The 25,864-nt window shown below is 37.0% G+C and overlaps 1 protein-coding gene across 2 annotated transcripts in view; it reads left to right on the top strand.

The window, feature by feature from the left end:
• Positions 1 to 4,500: 4,500 nt before the first annotated feature.
• Positions 4,501 to 25,864, top strand: part of IFT81 (intraflagellar transport 81) — a 78,286-nt gene continuing 56,922 nt past the window's right edge. Inside the window, exons 1-10 of one of the 2 annotated variants that reach the window (XM_028116410.2) lie at positions 4,501 to 4,588; positions 7,178 to 7,334; positions 7,839 to 7,942; positions 8,720 to 8,900; positions 11,699 to 11,788; positions 14,730 to 14,795; positions 15,105 to 15,215; positions 16,350 to 16,434; positions 22,034 to 22,197; positions 23,512 to 23,607. In XM_028116410.2, the coding sequence (XP_027972211.1) occupies positions 7,191 to 7,334; positions 7,839 to 7,942; positions 8,720 to 8,900; positions 11,699 to 11,788; positions 14,730 to 14,795; positions 15,105 to 15,215; positions 16,350 to 16,434; positions 22,034 to 22,197; positions 23,512 to 23,607 (1,041 nt within the window). In that variant the 5' untranslated portion in view covers positions 4,501 to 4,588; positions 7,178 to 7,190. The remainder of the gene's footprint in view (positions 4,589 to 7,177; positions 7,335 to 7,838; positions 7,943 to 8,719; positions 8,901 to 11,698; positions 11,789 to 14,729; positions 14,796 to 15,104; positions 15,216 to 16,349; positions 16,435 to 22,033; positions 22,198 to 23,511; positions 23,608 to 25,864) is intronic. The other variant, XM_028116411.2, reaches the window with a different exon arrangement.

Raw genomic sequence — 25,864 nt, 5'->3', positions numbered from 1 at the left:
TGGAGGCATTATGTTCACAGCATCCTCAGATTTTTGTGGAGACCTGGGGAGTCTGCTGATATCTCAAGACCTCACTTGGCCCATGACGGAAGCCTGCAGTGAAGAAAGATGATTTTTTGGGAGGAAATCAGGGAGAAGGTTTGCACTGATACTGTACTCCCCAGCATAAGTACAGACTCATTTCTTCCTCTTCTGGTTTTGCCTACCCAGCTTTTAAGATTTAACCACCTTCCCTGACTACTGTAGGAGACATCTGTTGTTCTTGTTTGCACTGCATCTCTACCTCTGGTAACAGAATCCAGTTCTAACTTTTTGGGAGTAGCCCTCCCCAGACTCATCTATCAGAGTCATAGCAACTGATTCAAGAAGGGCCTGACACACTTAAGACCAGTGAGGGAATTTGCTGGAACTATTGGAGAAAAGATTCTAGTTTCAGTGAGGCTGCTAGGCTGGAAGAGTGTAAACCTCTTGCTACTAGCAGCCCATTCAGAGGAAAGTGGAGATAAGAGACAGAGCAATGGAGGGAGAAAGAATATCAAGATGACCTAGATCAAGCCATACCTGAAGGTAGAATATCCTTGGACTTCACAATTGCATGAAATAATGACCCTCTCCTTATTTTAATTTTGTACTTAACTGGTCTTAAAAAAAAACACTTGACCAGGAGTGATTTTTTTTCTCCTCTGAATAACCAGAGCAGAAGTTCACAGCCGTGGATGGCCTTGCAGTATCTACAAGGTTAAATAAGGGAGTTGTAAGGGGCAGCTTTTAGTTCCTCTCACCTCCTCCACACCTGGCCCCACCCTCTTCTCCACTAGAGGCTGGTGAACTTTTATTTTATTTTATTTTTTTAAAAGATTTTATTTATTTCTTTGACACACAGAGAGATAGAGAACACAAGCAGGGGGAGCAGCAGGCAGAGGGAGAGGGAGAAGCAGGCTTCCCGCCGAGCAGGGAGCCCGACGCGGGACTCGATCCCAGGACCCTGGGATCATGACCTGAGCTGAAGGCAGACGCTTAACGACTGAGCCACCCAGGCGCCCCGAGGCTGGTGAACTTTTAAAGCACACTTCCATGTAACAGCATCTTCTTATCAGAGGGCTTCAGGTGAGAAGCAGATTGGGTATTTTAGTGTTTTGGTAGCAAGGGATAAGTAGGTTTCAACAACAGTTTGCTGTTACAACCAAAAACTGCTAAGGAATCCACAGCTTCAGTTCTGTGGTCTACAACCATGAGCACCCAAGATGCTAAAATTAACAAGAATTCAGCAGAAAAGACAAACCCAAGAATGAATGGCCACCCACCTCCCACTTACCCATGCCCCTGCTCATCTGACTTAGCCAATGGAAGTGCTTTATCCAGGGGCGCCTGGGTGGCTCAGTCGGTTAAGCGTCTGCCTTCGGCTCAGGTCATGATACCAGGGGTCCTGGGGTCAAGTCCCACATCGGGCTCCTTGCTCAGCAGGGAGCCTGCATCTCTCTCTGCCTGCCTCTCTCTCACTCTCTCTCTGACAAATAAATAGATAAAATCTTTTTTTTAAAAAAGATAGTGCTTTATCTATAAGACAGTGGAGGTATGTACACGGATGTTCATAGCACATTGTTCAGTATAGCCAAAAAGTGGAAACAATCCAAATGTCCATCAACTGAGGAATGGATGAACAATGTAATATTATTCTGCCACAAAATGGAATGAGGTTATGATACATGCTACAACATGGATGAACTTTGAAAACATTATACTAAGTGAAAGAAGCCAGACACAAAGAGCCACATACTTATGATTCCTTTTATATGAAATGTCCAGAAAAGGTATAGTCATAGAGAAGGAAAGCAGATTAGTGGTTTCCAGGGGCTGTGTGGTGGCAGGTTTTTTTTTTTAAATTGGGAACTAGGAGATGATGGCTAAAGGGTATGGGCTTTCTTTTTGGGGTGATGAAGATGTTCTGTGATTAGATAGTGGTGATGGTTGTACAACTTTGTGGATATGCCAAAAGCCATTGAATTGTGTACTTTGTTTTTTAATAATAATTTCTTAAAACTTGAGTATTGTTGACACACATTGTTACATTGTTTTCATGTATACAACGTGGTGCTTCGAAATCTCTATGTGTTATGTTATGCTCACCACAAGCATGGCTACCATCCGTCACCATACATCACTGTTACAATATCATTGACTGTATTCTCTATGCTATGGCTTTTATTCCCCTGACTTATTCATTACTTAACTGGAAGCCTGTTTCTCCCACTCCCTCTCAACTATTTTGTCTAACCACCCCCAACCCCCCTTCCCTCTGGCAACCACCACTTTGTTCTCTGTATTTATAGGTATGATGTGGCTTTTTGTTTGTTCATTTGTTTGTTTTTTTAGATTCCACATATGAGTGAAATCATATGGTGTTTGTCTTTCTGAGTCTGATTTATTTCACTTAGCACCCTACCCTTTAGGTTCATCCCTGTTATCCCAAATGGCAAGAGCCCATCCTTTTTCATAGCTATGTGATATTTCTGTGTGTGTGTGTATCTTCTTTATCCATTCATTTATTGATGAACACTTGGGTTGCTTCCATACCTTGGCTATTGTAAATAATGGTGCAATAAACATAGGGATGCATATATCTTTTTGAATTAGCATAAATTATATACTTTAAATGGGTGAATTGTATGTATGTTAATTATACCTTGATGAAACTGTTTTTTAAATAGAGTCAGGGTAGGGGTGGGAATCTTTCAGAAAGACTATCTCATATAACTGGACTTCCCTTCAGCTATTAAAAATGTCAAATACAGTTCAGCCAAGAGACATCTTTGGGGGTTTACAAGGAAGACTCAACATAGCATCTAAGAGGAAAAAAAGTCTTCACGTGGGTGGCTTGACTTGGAATGTAATCAGCCTTCAGTGTTGTGGAATTGTTGCCGAGAAGTTCTTCTTGGACTCTTCATGAATCCACTCAAGGTTTTATCATAAATGAATCAGGGGGTGGTTAGTCTTCCTTTGACCTGTATCTGGGCCCTATAGATAGGCTAATACGAGCGGGCTTCTCTATGTCTCTCTTTTTCGGTTCAAGTTGGAATATAAGCTTCTCAGTATATGGATCCCAAGAAGCATGCTGACTGGCCTCAAATTCTTCCTTGTGTTCCAGAGCAACCACATTAAGCATAAAATCCATTCAGGTTTGCGTGCAAAGAGTGGATTCCATTGCTTACTCCAATTTACACAGTATTACATTCTCAGAACTGAAAATTATCATGTTTCTATAATAGTTGCAACAGGCAGAGGAGGAACTAAAACCTACCCAATAAACCACTCTTATCTCTTTCTATAGCCTACATCTGTAGACTCTGTAGAAGGAGCAAATCTAACCATCTCATTTTTTAAAAAGCAGGGGGGAAAAGGTGAAATGTCCTTAGCTCTTCCAGTGTCAGGCACTGTTCTAATTACTTTACCTGTATTGACAGTCTTAATCCTTACAGCAGCCTTGGAGGAAAGTATTATTATAGCCACACTTTATAGGCAAGATCAGGAAAGCTCAGAGAGGTGAGGCTGCAAAATGGCAGACCCAGGTTTCAAATCCTGGTGGCTGAGAGAATCTCCTAATACACCCACCATCAGTTAATTATGCAATCCCTTATATGAATCTTTTATTGTTTCTCCCAAAGTTAATTAAATTATTTAGCTTTTCGAGGTTTTAAGCGTTGCCTCCTCCAACTCCTCAGGAGTATCTGTGAGCTGGAATGGGTCTTCGTTTTCCTCCAAGTGCTCCGCAGGATGCCTCTGCTTGATAGTTCAATAGTCAGAAGGCAGCCAGCAATGGCTTCATCTTGCAATGTTCTGTTCCCTCTGCCCGAAAAAATATCCATGTGGCTAATTTTCACTGATCCTTAAACATCACTTTGTCTGATGGAACCCTTCCTGACCGTAGGGTCCCTTCAGCCCCAAATAAACTCAGGATACTTCATCTGGGCTCCCCCATTATTGGGCCCTTTTATGATAGTGTTGGAGTTGCCTTTCAATCGTCTCTTTATCCACATTAGACTCTGCTCCTTGAGAACAGGAGCCCTGTAGTAATTCCTGGCTTCCTTTGCATCCCCAGCAGCCAGCACAGGGCAAGGCAAACAGGAGATGCCTCATAAGGAATTTGAACATTATGAGGAAACATAAGGAATTGTTTCCCTTTTTGTTTGTTTTATTTTGCTCTAAAACTGATGCTAAATCTGTAGTTGGTTTCTTCCAAGATGTCTGAACAGGCAACTAAGTTTTCAGGGCGTGAGGAATTTCATTTTTTTCTTCTCATATTTTCCTTGCCAGCTGACATCACAAAGTACAGTGGTCTCCAGTCCTCACCGTGGCTCAGGACCCGTAAACGCACTTTGCAAGTGGGCGGGGCACCTCACTTTGCCCAGCCAGGTACCTCGGCTCCAGCGCGCGCCCGCAAGGGCCCCGCGGAAACGCCCCGGCCCACCCGCCGGAAGTGACGTAATGCCACGGCCTAGCAACCGTTGCCAAGGAGCTCGTCTCTAGGAACCCTGTAGAGCCTGGATGCCTCCTGCGGGGGGGAAAAGAGGTTTCTTGAGGAGAATTTGAGGTAACCTCGCCAACACGCGCTCGGAAACTTCCCCGAACCCCCCCAGAAGGAAAGAACTCCCTCCTCCTCCCCTTCCCAGTGCAGCACCTTCGCCAGGGGAGGGTCGCAGCAGTTAAGCCCCCAACGCTGGGGTCGGTGCCTGCCGGGCCTCGCGCGGATCCTGACCGCCCCGCCGAGGGTTGAGTGGTCGGGGAGCCCAGATCACCCCCCCGCGAGGTGTCTGGGTCGGATGTGGAGTCCCCTGTCCCGAACCCCAGGGGCGGGGGGAAACACTATTTTTGGGAATCCCAAGAGGCTGCTGGTCCAGCGCTCATGCCGGCCTGGGACCAGGGCAGCGTCGTTTCTGTCCCGAGTTGTGCCAGATAAACGTACGTCCTGGTTTTAATTCTTCCCCCCACCCCCGTGGGCTCTTATGTGGGTAAGTGCTCGTGAATTAGTGTGGCGACTTTCCGCTGGTAGAGGGAGAGTAATTGCTTTTGCTAATTTTAGAGCGCAGAGCCCACTGGGCATAGACAACCTACCTGTTGAGTAGATCTTTGTCCTTAGCGGGTGACCATCTGAAAGCTGGTGGGCACCTAGGGGGAAACCCAACTAGTTTCTTTTCCTCTCCTGGTAACGTTTTACTCGTTTATCCAAGTTTTTTTTTTTTTTAAAGGGAAAAAAGTATATGTGTGTGTGTGTATATGTTATATATTATATACATATAATTTCTAAATCATTAAACCTATATATGTAAGTGAAGGTTATGACGTGGATTTTTACTTAAAATATTTTTAACAGTGAAAAGCTTGCATCTCCAATGTGGATTTTTATTTACTTTATGAAAAAGATTTCCTTTTGTAGATTAAAGGAAACCGCAAAATTTTAAAGCACATTACTTATCCTTTCTACTATCTTTTGACTTAATTTTTTAGCAATAATAATCATTTATTCATAGTTTTACATGTAATGTTTTCCAAATATCCAGCTCCACCCACCCAATTAAAAAAAACCTATTTCAGAGCAAAATGCATGCAGCCCCAACTAATGTCTTTGATAAAATAGCATCTATTAATTTCTTAGTTAAAAATTATTAAGCACTGAAGTAATTTTTTCTTTATTTCTTTTTTTAGCACTTCATTCTTTAATTCCTTTTTTTTAAATGGCCAATTTAAAAAATTGCCTGCCTGCAAAATTTCTACCACTTCTTCCCATACTAAACAATTGATACCTTCATGCAGGAAACACTAGGAACCTTGGTAAAGCTGCTTCAGCTTTTTTCAGATACTTAATTTTTCCGGAAAGTTATGATCACCATCAACCTACTTAGGCTTATCTTTCTTTTTCTGGCCTCGGGCCTGTGAACACATTTATCCAGTCTATGGAAGAAGTCACTGTTTTGATGCGGTGGGTATTCACAGATAGAATTAGGCACAGATAGGTCCTCACGGAATTTACATTTTAGTAGAGAAGAGAAAATGTACATAAGTACTAGTACAAAACAGAAAAGTAACTCTAGGAGAGCAGTGCAGATAAAGTGTGGTTAACTTGGAGGGTAGGTGCTGCTGCCGTTATTCTGACGGAGAATGTGGGAGATAGCTTGAAAATGACTTCCTGGAGGAACGTGCATTTGGAGGGCAGACCCTGAAAGACCGTTAGGATTTGCACCTGTGGAGATCAGGCGAGGAAGAGTCTTTCTAGGCAAGAGAACAGCATTAACTGAAGGCAGAGGTGGAGAAACTAGGGAGCAGTAACTTTCAGTCGGGTGAAATTTAAAACAGTGAAAGGTAACAATTTGGAAATAAAAGTGGGAAAGCTAAATTGAGTTAGATCTGAAAAATCAAAATCCAAGAAGTTTGGATTTTATTTTGTGAGCAATGAGAATCATACAAGTGCTTTGGAATAGGAGAGGCAGGGGCCAGAAAACTGGAGGCTGTTACCTTATTGTAGGCGCAGGGAAACGGGCCTGACTTACTCGACCGTGGCAGAGTCGATGCCTACAGTCCATTAACATCAATGCGTGAAGAGTGCTTGGTGGAGGAAACCAGAACAAAACCAAAGAATGCACATCCAGGCTAAAGCTTGTGGCTTCTGCTCAGCTTCGTTTGGGTGTGGCTGTGCACAAATGTGTGCCCAGGGTTGCCAGATCTGATTTTGAAGAGAAACTGTATGTCTGGATTTTAATGTAAAAAAAAACTCCCACTTTTTAAAACATGGGCTGCTAATTAAAAAAAAAAAAAAAAAATTAGAAGCATGTCTGTAGCCTAACAAATTTTTACCCCTGGGTAGTTGTAGAGCTGAATGGGAGAGATGTTAATGTAGGTGGGATTTATTATTCATTTGTCCATATGAATTCAGTGTTAATTCAGATGATGGCTATCTTACCAGTTGTATATACAAAACATTTGGTATTCAATATTAGCAGTATACTGTAACATTCATAATAAAGTCTTCACATTCTGATTTCTTTCAACAAAATACCCCTTTTCACAGCATTTTGTATGCCATGAAGAATTATACTCTTCATTCCTACTTCCTATAAACTTAATACTGATTTTTTTTTCCAGAATGTTTGTTATCAGTATTGAGGAATTTTATCTCTATTTTTAGTTATGACCTAATTATGAGTGATCAAATCAAATTCATTGTGGACAATCTCAATAAGGAGCCTTTTAGGAAGAACTATAATTTAATCACATTTGATTCCCTGGAGCCAATGCAACTATTGCAAGTTCTCAATGATGTTCTGGCTGAGATTGACCCAAAGGTAAGAGTTTTCTCTTTCTTGTGATGAAAAGGATAGTAGGAAAGCCATTTTTTGCCTCTAAATATCTGTGAGTCTTGGGCCTTATTTTCCATGCCTATAAAGTAATAATAAATGATCTTTAAGATTTCTCTACTAGCTTAAAAATTAAATTATCTGCTTGTACCTTATTTAGAAATTATTTCTCTACTCCAAACGTAAATTTATTTGGTCCTGGAACGAAAATGCTTTTACAGAGGTTTTATTGTATTGCAAGTTAGGTCATGTCTCTTATACACTGGTTTTTTCCACTGGGTACTTTTTAACCTTGACATTCTTAATACAAATCCTGATCTGACTTGTATGTACCCTCACTTGGAATCTGGGGGCCTCCATACTTAATCTGTTTTATGAAGAGACCATTGTGCCTGTTATGCTCTGGGAGAACAGTTTTGTCAGTGAGTTTAAATATTGTTCTTTGTTAGATATACAACAATAACATATTTTTTCAATTTCTTTATCTGTTAGCAAGTTGTTGATATCAGAGAGGAGATGCCAGAGCAAACAGCCAAAAGGATGTTGAGCCTTCTTGGTATCCTCAAATATAAACCTCCAGGAAATGCCACAGACATGTAAGAATTTGATCACGTGTTGCTTTCTTAAAGCTATGCTTGAATATCTAAACTTTCATGCTCTGTAGTCAGTCTTTCTAGGCAATACCTGGTCTCTCTGTCAATGGCTTTAGAACGTCACTGAGTTTCAAGATAATCTTGAACTTTTAATATTATTTTGTCATGTAGAAGTCTTAAGTGGGTCAGTTTCTCCCCCAAATCAAAAAAGTCAGGCAAATCCCACTATTCCATTTTATCATTTATCATTTATATGCCATCCTAGATAAAAACAATCATTTAAACTTGCCCGGTCAATGAAGTATTAAGGTAGACTGTACCAATTAATGGTTCCAATACAACCTCCCCATATAGTCCAGTGATATATTCGGGCCTAATTTTATGTTTATTGTTGATATAGAGAATGACTTTAGAATAGCCTTGGTTTTATCTTTTTTTTTTTTTTTTTAATAGTCATGGAAGGGACGCCTGGGTGGCACAGTCAGTTAAGCGTCTGCCTTCGGCTCAGGTCATGAACCCCAGGTCCTGGGATCGAGTCCCGCATCAGGCTCCCTGGTCCGCGGGGAGCCTGCTTCTCCCTCTGCTTGCTGCTCCCCCTGCTTGTGCTCTCTCTCTCTCTCTGGCAACTAAATAAATAAAATCTTAAAAAAAAAATAGTCATGGAAAGCCATCAAGAAATTGTAAATTAGGGTTTGAGATTTTATTTCGTTTCGAGGTTTATTTGTTATAAGTGGGGGGAGGGGTGTTGATCACCTGCACGTGTTTATTTTCTTTTTATAGGAGTACCTTTCGTCAGGGTCTGGTGATTGGAAGTAAACCTGTAATTTACCCAGTGCTCCACTGGCTTCTTCAGAGAACTAATGAACTGAAGAAAAGAGCATATTTAGCTCGTTTTTTAATAAAACTTGAGGTACCAAGTGAGTTTCTTCAGGATGAAACTGTGGCTGATACCAATAAACAGGTATACAATACACAAATGGTATTTTTAAACTATCTGTAATGGATGTAAAAGTGCACATGTTCAAACACCTGTTAATCTCTCTTTAGCTTATTTGCTTCTCTGTATTTCCAGGTGGCATCTAAAGGTAAAATGGTTATTAATAATGTTCAACTGTAATCAGGTATGAAAATATTGACTTTTTTTTTAAAAGATTTTATTTATTTATTTGACAGAGACACAGAGGGAGGGAACACAAGCAAGGGGAGTGGGAGAGGGAGAAGCAGGCTTCCCTCTGAGCAGGGAGCCCGATGAGGGGCTCGATCCCAGGACGCTGGGATCATGACCTGAGCTGAAGGCAGATGCTTAACAACTGAGCCACCCAGATGCCCTGAAAATATTGGCTTTTGCACACAAATACTATTTCAGTGATAGGGGTATATAGATAGAAAAAATCCTGAGATTAGGATTTTAGAATAATTTATTCAGAATTATGGGTAGATAGGATTTTGGGTTTAGGACTGCAGAACACTTTGCAGAATCAGTTAGATGATTATACAATTTGTCATCCAAATCAGAGAGAAAGGGACTATCATAATAATTACATGAAGGCAAAGGTATAAATTCACACTATCCTAGACAAATCAGGACCTGTGAGCCCCTGAGAGGATTTTGTATAGGCAAAGAAGCTAGGCTTGAGATCTCAAAGGACTTCCCAATCAGGCAGAAGGTAGAGAAAGCACCAGGAGTTTGAAATCTCAGTGTACTTTCCTCCTGGAGTTTTAGGATCATATTGGGTCCTGGCCTTACGGTCTTTTTTTTTTTTTTTTAGGTTTTATTTATTTATTTGAGAGAGAGAATGAAATAGAGAGAGAGAGCATGAGAGGGGGGAGGGTCCGAGGGACAAGCAGACTCACTGCTGAGCAGGGAGCCCAATGCGGGACTCGATCCCGGGACTCCAGGATCATGACCTGAGCCGAAGGCAGTCGCTTAACCAACTGAGCCACCCAGGCGCCCCTGGCTTTACAGTCTTAAAGCTCTTGACTACTTTTGGGGCACCTTGGTGGCTCAGTCGGTTAAGCATCCAACTCTTTGTTTGGCTCAGGTCATTATCTCAGTGTCCAGAGGTCAGGCTCAGGCTCAGCCCGGAGACTGCTTGGGATTCTCTCCCTTTCCCACTCCCTCCTCCTCTGCTCCCTCCCCTCCCCACTCACAAGTGTGTATGCTCTCTCTCTTTTCCTTAAATAAATAAATAAAATCTTAAAAAAAAAAGTTCTTGACGACTGAGGATTCTGGCTGGTCTAGATCTTGGTCCTGGGATTTCAAAGCACATTCCTGATCATAGACTATGGAAAGAAGGGATTCAGGTTTAAGGTTTCAAAGGACTTTGATTAAAAAAAGTGCCCCTGTTTAGCCCTTTGTGCTTTTATTCTGTGCTATATACATAGACTGATTTGTGCAGTTCGTTGTGAATAGTTTGTCAGTCTATCCCAATAGATCCTGAGGTGCGTGAAGACAGGTGTCATGTCTTATCCGTCATTGTTTTCCTCCAGAGTTTTGTAGAGTTGCTTCTATACGGTATGTGCTCAAGATTGGGATTGAATCAGAACAATCAAAACTGAATGTTTTTTCACCCATATATTTTGTTGTTTTGGATAGCCACGCAGTCACTCAAAATAGAGTCAATATTGATCTTTTAAGACATTTTGGGTGTTGAAAGATTTATGTAAATAATCATGTCAAATGTTATAGTAGATGTCACGGGAGAAGTACAGCAGAATGAGACTACCCCAATTCCTACATTTGAAGGCTTTACGTAATGTAAGAAATAGAGATGTGTAAATGTGAAATATTGTCTCCTTCCTACACTCCCTCGTCAATAAACCTGATAAAAACTAATTCCTCTGGAGGATGTTTATTAATAGCTTTTACTAAATATGCCCAGACAATTAATGGAAGAATTAATGATAAAGACATGTTTATTCTTGAAACATATTTGAGGTGTAAATCTAAAATGACTCATACATTTAGCCAGTCAGTTAGCACAGAACCTAATAAAAAATGTATGTTGTCTTTCTAAGTGAGGAGTTTTAGAATAAATGATTTACAGATTTGTAGGATATGATCAGTCAAGAAACATATTAATTTCCTGTGATTGCTCACAAAAAAATACTAATTTTAAAGAATTTTGGAGAAGTTGCAAATTTTTTCATTCATTCAGCTACTTTTTATTGAATATCTATATCAGTTATGCATCCTGCTAGGCTCCAGGGATACTAAGTTGTACAGGATAATAGTATTCTTGTCCTCTTGACTCTTGCTGTCTAATGGAGGGAGACAGACAAGTAAGTAGGCAATTATAATTTTACATGATTTTTATTCTGATATCATGACACTCTGATCTAGAATAGGTATAGGGCTAGAGAAGTCTTCTCTGAGAATGGTGGTATCTATGCTGAGACCTGACAGATGAACTGAAATTATCCAGGTAAGGGGTGAGGAAGCCATAAAGTATTCTCAGAAGGAATGGGGTGTGTAGACTGGAGGTGAGAGCATAGAATATTCCAAGGATTGAAAGATCACCATAGCTAGAGTATAGAATGTGAGTTAGGGGAACTAACCAGAGAGGAAGCTGGAAAAGTACTTAGTGACCAGATTATACACACCTACTTTTTTGTGTGTCTTATATAAATGTTTAAGGATGTATTTTTAATGCTGTTATATAATGATTTAAGTAATCACTATAAGTTAATCAATAACCTGATGAAGAAAAGTCTACTGGATCTAGTCATTAGTTTATAATTTTTTAATTTGTCTTTTAGTATGAAGAGCTAATGGAGGCCTTTAAAAATTTGCATAAAGAATGTGAGCAGCTCAAGACATCTGGATTTTCTACAGCAGAAATAAGAAGGGTAAAGAAAAGAAAATATAGTAATTTTTTTTTAGATTTGAATATTAGTTTTCCCATTTTTGTTTTTAGTTAATTCAGTATGAGTCTTAAAACTATATGGGAACTGGGGCACCTGGGTGGCTCAGTCGGTTGGGTGTCTGCCTTTGGCTCGGGTCATGGTCCCAGGGTCCTGGGATTGAGCCCCGCATCAGGCTCCTTGCTTGGGGGGGAGCCTGCTTCTCCCTCTCTCCCCTGCTCGGGCTCTATCTCTCGCTATCTCTCTCTCTCTCAAATGGATAAATAAGATCTTTAAAAAAAAACAAAACTATATGGGAGCTAGTGATAGCAAGTGGCAGATTTTCTTTTGTCCAACCTTTGCTAGTTCTTTACTGAAGAAATTAATGATACCAAGGTAAATTCATAATGAGTTCTTATGTACTATGTAGATTACTACCATGGATTAAAAAAGATTACATCTTGGGTCTTTCTCTCTCTCTCTTTATATATATATCTATATTAAATATCTATTATATAAAGTATAAAATATATATAATAGAAAATAGAGACGAGAACAAAGAAGAAAAAAGCCATCCAGTTGCTATCCTTTCAGGTTTTGTGTGTATATTTGTGTTGGTGGGTATTTGGGATCATGCTGTACAGAGTTATTTGTATCTTGCTTTTTTAATCATTGCATATATTCACATTGTTATCTTTCTAAATATGATTTTTTTTTTTTAGATTGGGACTTGGGGCAGAGGGAAAGGGAGAGAGAGAATCTTAAGTAGGCTCCACACCCACAGCCTGGAGCCCACCATGGGGCTTGTTCTCACGACCCTGAGATCATGACCTGAGCCAAAATCAAGAGCTGAATGCTTTACCAACTGAGCCACATAGGCACCCCCTAAATTTTTTCTTTTAATTTTGGGGGGTGAGGCAGAGGAAGAAGAAGAGAGAGAATCTCAAGCAGACTCCCTACTGAGCTCAAAGCCTGATGTGGGGTTTGATCTCATGACCCTGAGATCATGACCTGAGCCGAAATCAAGAGGCAACCACTTAACCGGCTGAGCCGTCCAGGCACCTCTAAATATGATTTTTAATGACTAAATAATTTTCCATAGTATGGATAGGTTAACCATTTTTGGTTTCTTATTTTATTTTTTGCTATTATAGATAATGCTATGATTATCGTATACATAAATTTATTTTGGGCTTTCTGTAACTGTTTCCTTAGGATAAATTTATAGAAATATTAAAGCATATGAAAATTTGGGGGACTTTTGGCACATGTTACTTCATGGTCTCCAAAAACAATTTAACCTTTTCACCAGGCATATAACTTCTTTCCCTAAACATGTGCTAATTCCACTTTCATGAATTTTGTATTTTTAGAATTCCTGAGTTATCCATGCCATCTTTATCTTCTTAATTAGGAAACAGTAGAAGTTGCTTCCTCAGGGAGGCCTTCCCTGATTCCCTAGATGGATTAGTTACCCCAATTCTTTTTGTTTTATAATACACATCACACTTATAGTTACTTTAATGTCTGTTTTCCCAATTATCTTTATTCCCTTTGAGGGCAAGGGCCATGTCTGTCTATCTTGTACATCACTGTGTACCCGGTGTCTATCACAGTGCCCTGCACGTGGTAGGTTCTCAATGAGAGTTTGTTGAGCGTATTAGGAATGAAAGATGAGCTTACATTTAGTGGGGGAGAAAGACCCATAAATAGGATACTTAACAGTATGAGGGAAGAGTGATGGACATTCATCCACTGTTCCTCCGTTATGTCGTGTGAGTAAACTGAAATGATAAAATGACTGAGAGTCTGTCATTTTATTTTCATTATTCTTGAACATATTCTTTTTAGAAAATATGACAAGCAAGAGTAGAAAATAATTCACTCATAATCCCACACTGTAGAGATAAGTACTATTGACATTTTAGTGAATATATTTAAATCTTTTTCTTTGTATTGTACTATAATATAAATGTTGTAATCTGCTTCTTTCAGGTAATGTCATATCATGAGTTTTTCTGTCATTAAACGTTCTTCATAATTTTTAATGACTTTCATTGTATTGTGCCATGGTTTATTTAATATTTCTCATTTGGTAATTTACAAATTTTAGATATGACTAGCATCTGTGAGACTCCTCATAGAGAAGTCTTTGACCTTCCGTGCATATTTTATTAGGACAAATTCCCAGACGTGGAGTTACCAGGGTAGATGGTATATATGTTTAAGACTTTTGACATTGTTCCTTAGTACAATGCCACCAGTAGTAAGAATGCCTAGTTCCTCAGATCCTATCAATACTAACTACTATGTATATTTTTCTCTTTAGTATTACTGTGATAGTTAGGCTATTAGTTTTTTAAGTTTAGGAAGGATTTTTTGTTTGTTTTCACTAGAAAATATTATGGAGCTTGTTAAAAGGAAGGTGGTTTATTTTTGAAGTCTATATTTTTAGGAAGGAATTGGTTAATTGACAAAACCAGACAGAAATTTATGTCTTAAAAACATCATAGCCTTAAAAATAATTTTGATGGAAAATTGGCAGAATATATAGTTGGGTATTTAACAGAGCAGATGGGATGTCAGCAGCTGTTGTTCATGGTTTTAGGCCTGTACACTTTCCATTATAGAAGACTTTTGAAAAATCGTGTGCCCATATTTGGAATCAGAACACAAATGTGCTGGTTGGCAGCTTTACCTTGCTACGTTATAACCTGTTTTGGTTGCTTTTCTAAATGAACACTAAGCTGCCAAATAAATTATCCTGTATAAAGAACCCTGGGGGGAAATAAAAATACCCTTTATCCAAAAGAGGATCTTTGTTCCTTAATGCTCTGTAGTGCATTAAGTAAGTAGTGAAGACGGTCGATGCACAATCATATGAAAACTTTATTTGAATTCTACAAAGAATGCTTTTTCTTATAATGTCTCCTTGACTACTTTTTAGGATATCAGTGCAATGGAGGAAGAAAAGGATCAGCTCATTAAGAGAGTTGAACGTTTGAAGAAAAGGGTAAGGCAAGAATTAGCACTGTAAGACTTTGACCCCAAGTCCCAAGGACTTGCAAAGATTTAGGAATAGAAATAAGGATTAAGCAAGGCATTGGTGTACATCTGAGGATGGACTCAAATAACATTGACAGAAAGGGAATCTCCCTAGGCAGTAGCCCAGAACTTTTAAGGACCTGGAGTCTGGAACTTTACTGTCATCTCTAGGGAGTAGTGTTTGCCAAAAAGAAATAAGTGGATGTCTGAGTCACGTGACATGCTAATTTCTTTCTTAACTTGACAGTAACATGTACTACTTATTCCCTTACTGTAGGTGGAGACAGTTCAGAATCATCAACGGATGCTTAAAATAGCAAGGCAACTTCGAGTTGAAAAAGAGAGAGAAGAATTTCTTGCACAACAGAAACAGGAACAAAAGAATCAGGTATCCTCATAAAAGTTTTTGTTTTCATGATGAAAGAAATAGTAAATTTGATCATTCAAATGTAAAGAAAAAAGAATTCTACAATTGTAGTTCATGTTTCCTTTTGTTAACATGATGGAATACTCTTAAGAGGATTTTGTGGCACCAATAGCAATAATACTACTTTTTGGGTTCTGTACCCTCTGTATGTATCTATATACTACCTTTTGGCCTATGCTTAACTCATGTTGACCCAACATGCTTAATGTTAAGCATTAAGATTAACTGCTGATAAAACTGGTAGAATCTCTAAAGGTTGTCCTGAGATTCTGGTGCTATGAGAATATCCATTTTATACTACTGATCACGGTATCCACTACAGTTTATTACCATGGGAAATAAGCAAATCATGAAAAGGCTCAAAATCACCCATACTCCACATTTTTAGACTTTGCCTTAAAGAAAAAATAATTTGGCTAGAAAGGATTACTTTTATTAAAAATCTATCTTAAAACTAAGTAGACTTATACATTAAAAATATACTTCAAATCAGCTCCATTTCCTACTCAATGAGATGTTTGACTCTTTTGGAACTTGATTTGGCATCATGGTAGTTCCCCTGAACCAGTAAGCTGCATTGCTTGGGTCCTGAATGGTTCCTTAGCATCAGTGTCTGATTCTAAGACATCATTTGTGAGAATGGTAATATTTCTTAGAATTAAGAAAACCATGTTAGGGACACCTGGCTGGCTCAGTTGGTGGAGCATGCAGCTTTTAATCTCGGGGTGGTGGGTTCAAGCTGCACATTGAGTATAGAGATTACTTAAAGATAAAAAAAGGGAAAAAAAAAGAAAACCATGTTATAACAAGAAAAGCCTGGTGTGTATATTTCTTTACCAAGTATTTTTCCTTGATTACTAAGTACAACCAATAACTAAAGATAAACTTTCTGAAAGCTTTTTTTAAAAAGGCTTTACATGAAAAGGTATTGAGAAAACCAGTTACATTTTGGGCTCAACATAGTAATTTTCTTAGTTCTTATTATTCTTTTTACATCGCAAGAATTATGTGGAACTTGTATTTTTCTTTGCTTGTCTATGTGAGTGGTAGGTTTCAATAGACTAAGCAAATAATGGATCTATTTGTATTTTAAAGCTATTTCATGCAGTGCAGAGACTGCAAAGAGTACAAAACCAGCTGAAAAGTATGCGCCATGCAGCAGCAGATGCAAAGCCTGAAAGTAAGTGGTAACTATTATAGGATACAGATGATCAAAGAATATTAGTTGAAGCAATCACCTCATGGGAATTAATTATCATCTAGTGATCGCTAAGCATTTTAAAGTATCATTTCCTAGTTAATGGATGAGAGCCCTGTTGAAGACATCCTTAAGTTTTTACCTGGGGTTTTATAATTCCCATTCACTGTTTGGTCAGAGAATGAAGGGAGTGAAAACCACCATGGAGGGAGGCTCTCTGGTGTATGAGCATATAAAATACTTAGGATGGATGTTATGAAAAAGATAGATGGAGAAGATGTGAATAATTGTTATAAAGCCTGGGCTATAAAGAAAAGGAATAAATGTTGGACCCTTGGGTTGTGCAAATGACATGGGTATCCTGGCTCTGTTGTCACATTAGCTTTACTTAGAAGATAAATTGTGGTATTTCCAGATTACACCACCAAACCCATCCTAAGCATTTTTAAAGTTTTATTGCTCATCAGAAGGGAGACCATGTACACTGGAAGCGCAGTGGAAAGCTCTCATTGGTACTGGAGAAATATTCCAGTGTAAAGATCTAGCTGCTCAAGGATTAATTCATCTTTCTGTAGTATTATATGAAATATTATACTGTAAGCTATAAGTCATAGAATAAAAAAGACAGACAATAACAAGTGTTGACGAAAATGGAAATCTCATATGTTGCTGGTGGGAATATAAAATGGTGTGACTGCTTTGAAAAATATATCTGGCAGTTCCTCAAAAGGTTAAACATAGAGGTACCATGACCCAGCAGTTTCATTCCTAGGTATCTACCCAAGGGAATTGAAAACCTATGCCCGCACAAAAATTTGTACACAAATGTTCACAGCAGCCTTATTCATAATAGCTAAAAAGTGAAAACAGCCCAAATGCCCCTAAGCTGATGAGTGAATAAACAAAATGTGTATATTCACACAATGGAATGCAAAGGAATGAAGTATTGATACCTACTGCAACATGTATGAGCCTCAAAAACATGTTGAGTGAAAGAAACTAGTCACAAAAGACCACATATTATATGATTCCATCTGTATGAAATGTCCAGAATAAGCAAATTAGAGAGAGAAAATCAAACTAGTGATTGCTTAGGGCAGAGGGGTTGTAGGAGAGGACAGTTGTGTATATGGGGTATGGGGAGGAAGGGACTGCTGATTAGTAGAGAGCTTCTTTGAGAGCCGATAAAAATGTTCTAAAATTGATTGTGGTGATGGTTGTGCAACTCTGAATTTACTAAAAACCATTGAATTATACACTTTAAATGGGTGAATTTTATGGCATGTAAATTATATCTCAATAAAGCTCTTAAAAGAGATAATACAGTATTTCCTTAATTCTCGACCCATATTCTTTCCCATTTTAATTGTTTTTGCCATTGGGATATATCTTACATTTTTATGTACATTTACCATGATATTTGTTATTTAATCAATGACATCTCAGAATCAAGGAAATATATTTAATTAATATTTGAAAAACCAGTATAGTGTTGCCTACAAAACATATGGTTAATACATGTTAATTAGTGGCTTTCCATAGATTCTCTTATGCCTCTTAGTCTTAAAAATTCAGATTCAAGCAATACCTGGAAGTTGCCAGGCATTTAGTTGTTGGGGTCATTTCATTCTTCATTCACTAAGTTTTCACTTTTTAGGAGAATGTTAATTTTCAGGACAAAGAAAATACTTTTTTATGATTTTTTTTCTCCTTAGTATAATCTATATCTTTTTAGTGTATATTCTTTGGATTTGATGTAGGTTCCTTCACAATTTACTGCAAAAAAGTAAATCTTCAAAAGAAACCCATTAAATATAGCCATTTAAAAATTAATATCAGTAAGTAATTTGTATAGGCCTACTCTTACTAAGTATTAGAACTTACTATTAATAGTGAATTTTTTGAAATGAAGGTAGTGTGTATAAGAATTTAAAGATTTGATATGCAGAAAAACAATTAGTTGATCAATGCAGTTTAATACAATTTATAATGTTCACCTGAAAATGTATTTCTGTAATATCTGTTGTCCTCAATCTTATTAGGTTAAATATTTCTTGCTATTATGTTTTAATTTTGACAACTATACAGACTATCCAGAGATATTTATAGCATTAGCAATATTTCATTTTTTATTTGAATTGATAGTCTTTATTTTGCTTTGGCTTACTAGCCTAAAGAGAAGTTGTTTGGGCCAGGAAACACATAATTATTCACTTAGTAATAGAATTCACAAATAAAATTGTGTTTTATGCATCTCTTGAGATGTTGGTGTAAAATATTAATATAAGTAATATGTTAGTAGATGCTGCTAAATAATAAAATCAATTGCATTGTTAAGTAGTAATAGAAATAATTATCTCAAACCTACTGTGCATTAATTCAGTATTTGTTGAAATCTACTGCATGTCAGGAACTGTGCTGGGTGCTAGGAATAGAAAAAAGATGTTTAGGTTCTCACAGTCTAATACAGAAAAGACAGGCAGTGAATAGTGATCATGCAGCTTTACATATTTGCTGATGAAGCTCAGCACAGGGTTCTGTGAGAACAGAGGCAAAGCCCCAAACCCTATCACAGAGTCAAATGGCTTCTTGGACAAGGTAGCACCCGAGTTAAGTTCAAGTTGGAAAGGTGAAGGAGTAGAAGACATTCCATGCCAAGGCACAGTGACCTGAAAGAACATAAATATAGTAGATGAAGGAGAGATAAAAGGGTAGGCTTCTTCTGACTGCTTGTCTTTGAAAAGGAGGCGAGAGCGGGAGGGAGTGTGCAAATGAATGAGGAAGACAGCACTGTGCCTAGACTGAGAGAGGGTAGTAGTGTAGGGTGATTGTGTGCTGCAGAAGAGAGTCAGTCAGACAAATGGAGATTGAAGATCCATGAGGAGAAGGTAAGAAGTGATAGCAGCCTTTCCTGTGTGCTGTTGCACTGAATGTTCTGCAGCAATTACCACAATATGTTAATTGTTGGCATTATCTGAATCTGACTCAACTCAACTCCAGACTAGTCACCAAGTCATAATTGGTCTTTCTATTTCCAGGCCCTAGCATGCTAAATTACACATAACAGGCCTACAGTAAATAGTCTGTTAAGTAGTTAGGAGGTAGGAGTAGAGACCAAATCCCTGGGTAGGAAGAAAATAATCATTTCCACAGATAGGAGGGGAGTTAAGTAGGAAAAAAAGGGCTGAAAACATAAAAATAAGATATTATGTGTGCAATATATGTTCTTTGGGGGTGGACAGGGTATGGGGAGCCGCAAGTTAAAGAGTTCTTGCTTTGTTGACATCTTTCTGGAAGACAGTCTTAAGGGTTGTATTCAGCAGCCTGGGAAAAGGGTAGATGAAATATGTTTAATTGATCCAGGTATTTCCTTTAAGAAGGTCTATCTATACTTTTTAAGTAACAAAAAAATGACTTATGGAAAGTTTCCATTTACATAAGTAACATAAGTATTTTTAGTGTAGGAATGTGCTTTGTATTTTTTCAGAGTAACAGCCTTATTATAAAACACTCATGGAAGTTAATTCATCTTTATACTCTACACTTTCATGAGATTTATTATATAAAAGAAGCTACTCATTAAACTATAGCAGGGCCAGTAAGACATTTCTAGAGGGTTTTTAATCAAAAAGTTTACTGAGATCTTAGTGACCTTCTATTTAATTTCACCAGGATTTTGAAAGATAATTTTTTAAAAGCTGCATAGAACATATGACTACTTTCAAGGTCTTAAGTTAGAACTTAGAAGAATTTAAAATGTGACAGAAACCCTGTTTTTACCTTTTTTTAACAGTTGTATTGAGGTAAAATGGACATATGATAAACAGCACGTATTTGAGGTATATACTTGCTAAGTTTTGACATAATGTACAGACTGGTGAAACCATCAACCTTAATCAGGATAACAAATAATATCTATCACCCCCAAACATTTTCTTGTGTCCTTTGTAATAGCTCCTTTTTGCCCCTTTCTGTCCCTCTACCTATTCCCAGGCAACCACTGATCTGCTTTCGATCACTATACATGAATTTGTATTTTCTAAAATTTGAATCTCTCTTTTATTTTTTTAAAGATTTATTTATTTATTAGAGTGCTAGAGAGCATGAGGGGTGGGGGAGGGAGAAGGAGAAGGAGAGAAGCAGACTCCCCTCTGAGGGCGGATCCTGACCACTGGCTTGATCTCACCACCCTGATCATGACCTGAGCCGAAATCAAGAGTCAAATGCTCAACTGACTGAGTCACCCAGGTGCCCCAAATCTTTCTTTTAAATAGGGAAAATAATATTTGAGACTTTTAAATCTTTAAAAACATTTTAGATTTGATTCTTTACATCTCTGATTACATGTAGTTTAAGAACTTGAAGATGGAAGACCTAGTCCCCTAATAGCCAAAGAAGCCAGGATGTAGATTTAATCAGAAACCATGTAGGAATGACTGCCTAATTATAGTCTGATTCATTAAACACTTTCTCTTCTCTCCCTTTCCCCAGTGCCTAAAAAGGGGGGGAAATTGTAGGGATGAATGGAAAACTTGTGATTTTGCCATTAATAAATTTTTACATGTTAATGGTTAGCACAACAGAACTAAAAATAGTGTTTAGACTTTGGGCCAAATAATTATGCAATCTACCTACGTAGATTACTTAAACCGGAAATCCAGTGTTTTAAAGAGTCAAGCCAGAATTTGTAAATGTGTAATGGAAAGATCTGAAATAAACTTTTTAAAGCTCTCTAGGCTGGGAATTTATAACAAAACCATTATTCACTGAAAATCTCTGTGTGTATATATTTGTGTGCTCTACTAAAATGAGAAAACTTATTAAGTATTTAAAGTATAATTTAAGTTACCACCTACTGTAAGCTAATACTTTACAATATCAAAACTACCAAACATGGAAAGCCAAAAGTGTTTATGAATGTAGATAATTTCTTTTTTTTGCATTTTAACTTGTACTTTTAGTAATGTTTTCATTGGTTTGAAGCTGACAAAGTATAACGTATTAACATTTATGAAGTATTAGAATAGAAATATAAATTGCACCAGAAGTATTGTGAAAGAAGAAGGGTAAATGGCCACTTATAGAAGAAAGAATCTGGGTGAGATTTCATTTATGTTGCCATTTGTGTTGTGGACTGCTTTAAATACTTAGAAGGCAAAAAAGACCTGAAAGATACCTGGCTCTGCAGATGTTATTTTTGTATGTTGTGAAGTAAAAAAAGAATTAGGTAGAGGTTTGGAAAGATCATAATATTACTTTTTCTAAAATTATTTTAATGTTTTTCTGTGTAAATTGTCCTTTGTTATCATTCTAATTAACATCAAAAGATTTCAATGGTTCGGCTCCTGGCTGGCTTAGTCAGAGGATTGTGTGACTCTTGATCTTGGGGTTGTGAGTTTGAGCTCCATGTTGGGTGTAGAGATTACTTTTTAAAAATTGGAAAAAAAATTTCAATGGTCAATTTTTTATTATACAGATTGCTTTCAATAGATATGCCTATTTTTCAGGTCTTCTATTTTAAAGTGCACAAAGTATCACTATACCTACTCTCTTGGGCTGAATATTTATTTTATTTTTAAAGGTTTAATGAAGAGGCTAGAGGAGGAGATAAAATTTAATTCTTATATGGTAACTGAAAAATTTCCTAAAGAATTAGAGAGCAAGAAAAAAGAATTGCATTTTTTACAAAAAGTGGTTTCAGAGCCTGCCATGGGCCATTCTGATCTTCTTGAGCTTGAATCTAAAGTAAGTGACAATCATCTTCTTTTTATAGCTCCCAATTTTATCTCATCCCCAGTCCTGTGAAAATTATGTGAACTGCTTTCTATAGTGTCCTACCCTTGACTCTTAAGTTAACCTGTGCTGAGTTGACAGCTTTTATGAGGAGTTCTTTGTGAGAAATTGTAGCATGTAATAATGCTGTTACTTAATCCACATGATGTTATAAAGACTTAGTCAACTGATTAGGAATTAAGTAGCTTGAAGATGTGAATTAATGCATATGATTGACTCATAGGTTTATGTATTCGTAATATAATCATTTAGATGGTAAATTTTAAAATATTTCACATATCATTAATTTTTATTTCCAAAAATAATAATATAGCAATTTTATATTTAAAGCTAAAATGTTTGTATTAGCCTTTTATGCCTGCTTTGGAATTACTAAACTTTCTTGTAATGCTTATTGAAACCTGGTTTTATGTTATAAAATTTTTGTACCATAGAAATAAAGCACCAATCAGATGTGTATTCTTAAAAAATAACAATTAAATATTATGACGATTGAAAGATTTTGATTTGCTAATCCTTTAATGTGCTTAATATGTGTTCAATAGCCACTATAAATAAATACATAATTCTGACCACTTTATTCTTTTAATTTACTTATAGAAATTACATGTCCAAGTGAGATTTGGCTCAAATTTAATGTCATACAATTAACAGGAGAACTCTAGTCTTTTCAAAAGATAGATATACTGAAAGCCATGTGATCTTTTTTTTTATTACTTGAGGGACTATATGCTTCTGTTGGCTTTATTCACTTTTATTTTATTATATTTGATAAAGGATTAATGAGTAGGATAAATGGCAACTATCATCAAATCACAGATCATTAGAACAGGAAGCGTTTTTAGATGTCATCCATGTCAGCTCTCAGTTGGGTTCATGAATTCCTTGAACTAAATCCCTGGGGAATGTTAGTCTGGATTTGCTTTATCACTTGCAGTGACTTGAAAGTCACAAGCTAGGTGAGGGGTAACTTCAGATTTGTAGAAATTGATAATAATGTACAAATACTTCACATAGAATACTTTAGTATAATTTAAACATAGATGGTTGTATAAGTCATCAAAATATGTAAATATATATCATGAACTATGAAATGTAAATTTTTCTAAAAATAATCATAACAGCCCGCTTATAATATTAATGAACCTGTTTCTCCCATGAAATCACTGATGATAAGAACAGTAAATTCAAAGCTTGGTTTGGCCAGATGTCACTTAGTTTGTATAATCATAGGAAGAGTTTTAACCTTCTTTCATACTGTTTTAGATAAATGAAATAAACACACAGATCAATCAGCTGATTGAAAAGAAAATGATGAGAAATGAGCCAATTGAAGGCAAACTCTCACTATATAGGCAACAGGTGAGACCACTCTTTTGGCCTTCATATTTAGATCTTTCATCTTATTGGTGAACATCTTTGTAAAAACCCCAGGCTGTGTTGTGGATAGTCTTAAAGAAGGAGGTAAAGAATAAATATTCTTCTCTTATTGCTAATCTCCGGATTATAACAAAGAATTTGTGGAAAAGGCACAAAAGATGCATGTTCAAGTTTGAAATTCAATACACCTGATCATGCTTAGTTTCCTTACCGTCTGCCAACTGTGGTAATGGAGCTGTTTGTGTTTCTGTCTGTTGAGTGTGAAACTTGAGTTTTTAAATGAAAGCTTACCTTAAGTGGTATAAAATCAAAATATTTACAATCTTTAATCATTAAAGGCAATATAGCTTTTCAGGTTTAAAGTTAGTTTGCAAGTATAGAATAAGTTAAATTTTAGTGCTAAGGCATTTATCATTTTATCCACACTATTAGATTGTGAGGGTGTAAATGTTGTTCTGTATTTCGAAACAAAAGGTTCAAATGAAAGCCATGGATTATCTGAAAAGAACCCAGTCAGGAGGAGTTTAGTGTGATGAGCATTTTGCAACCTCAGAAAATATTGAGCTGCATAACAAAGCATTTTTCACAGATGCTAAAATTTTTTTTTAGTTGCTAAAATTTTTAAAAACCTTTTTATACTGGAGAATTAACATATACAAAGGTAGAGAAAATAGCCCAATAAACTCTCATGTGTCCCAGACTATAACAATCACAGCCATTCTTGTTTCACTAAAGCCCCAGACCTAACTGGATTATTTTAAAGCAAATCTTAGACTTTATATCATTTCATCAATAAATATTTCAGAATGTATGTCTAAAAACTAAAGGCTTAAAAAAACTTAGCAGCATACCACATCTGAAAAATGTCATAATTCCTTGATATTGGCAAATATCCAGTCAGTGTTCACATTTCCTGGATTTTCTTTTTCTTTCTTTCTTTTTTTTTTTAGTTGCTTTGTTTTAATTGGGATCCTTACAGAATTCATACACTGCATTTGATTGATATGTTTAAGTCTCTTTTAATCTGTAGATTCTCTTTGCCGCTTATTTATCTATTTAATAATTTTCTTGCAGTTAATTTATTGAAAAAACTTGTTTATCTATAACAGTGTCCTGTTGATACTGTTGATTCCTTCTTCATTTATTAGCTGGATTGCCTCTATAAAAGAAACGTCTCAGGCGCCTGGGTGGCTCAGTTGGTTGGGCGATCGGCTTGGTTGGGCGATCGGCTCGGGTCATGATCCTGGAGTCCCGGGATCGAGTCCCACATCGGGCTCCCTGCTCGGCGGGGAGTGTGCTTCTCCCTCTGACCCTTTTCCCTCTCGTGCTATCTCTCATTCTCTCTCTCAAATAAATAAATAAAATCTTTAAAAAAAAAAGAAACGTCTCAACAATTTGATTAAACTGAGCTGTAGTTCATGTAGGAAAGGCAGGCTGCATGCTTGATTCTTTATCAGTTTTCAAAAAGAATTGGTTTCCTCCAACTCATTTTCATTCTCCATCAATTAAGGTAGTTTTTCATTCTTTAGTTGCTTGTTTACTTAATGTCATGAATCATTGATGTAATTATATTTGGTAAGTTTAAAACATTTTCCTTAATGATGCTCAATTGTCCCATTTTTGGCTAGTAGGAGGCTTTTCAAGTAACTTCTGATTCCTTTTTAAGATTCTGTTTGTCTTTGATAATGTCCTTGCTTTCTGGTATGATTAAGATATTTCTGTGCTCATCTTTTATATTTCCTACCCTAGGCTTGGAATTAGACTTTCTTCTATGAGTCTGATTTGCTTTAGTAGGAAATAATATTTAGAGACTGAAATCTGGGTATTAGGACTTCTCATTGCTCCTGGGTGATCATTATTTTTAGGTCTTTTTAGTGGCCAAAGCTAAGAAATAGTTTTTTTTTTTTCTTTCTTCCTAATATACACCATGAGTTCATACTTACCCTTCCAGGTCAGATTCAAGGCTACTGGGCTTCTCACATCAATCTCATATCTTTCTCCTTATCCCACATGGAAAATTCTGGTTCTCGGTAACACTAACATAATTTAATTCATTATTTGCTTTAATCCACACTTTACACACAACCGTTTCAAAATAAAAGTAATAACACTACCACCAAAAATACGATTGCTGCTGAAAACTGTTTTTCAGTTTGTTTTGTCCTTAAGATATATCCCACTAGGAATAGACAAATTACTGTTTTAAAGTCACTTAGAATAGTTCTTCGATATGGTTATG

This window comes from Eumetopias jubatus, unplaced genomic scaffold, assembly GCF_037043125.1.
Source record: "Eumetopias jubatus isolate StellerSeaLion01/CBP00866 unplaced genomic scaffold, mEumJub1_p1.0 scaffold_16, whole genome shotgun sequence".
In the NCBI taxonomy this organism is placed as follows: Eukaryota; Metazoa; Chordata; class Mammalia; order Carnivora; family Otariidae; genus Eumetopias; species Eumetopias jubatus.
This window is presented reverse-complemented; position numbering and strand designations above follow the sequence as displayed.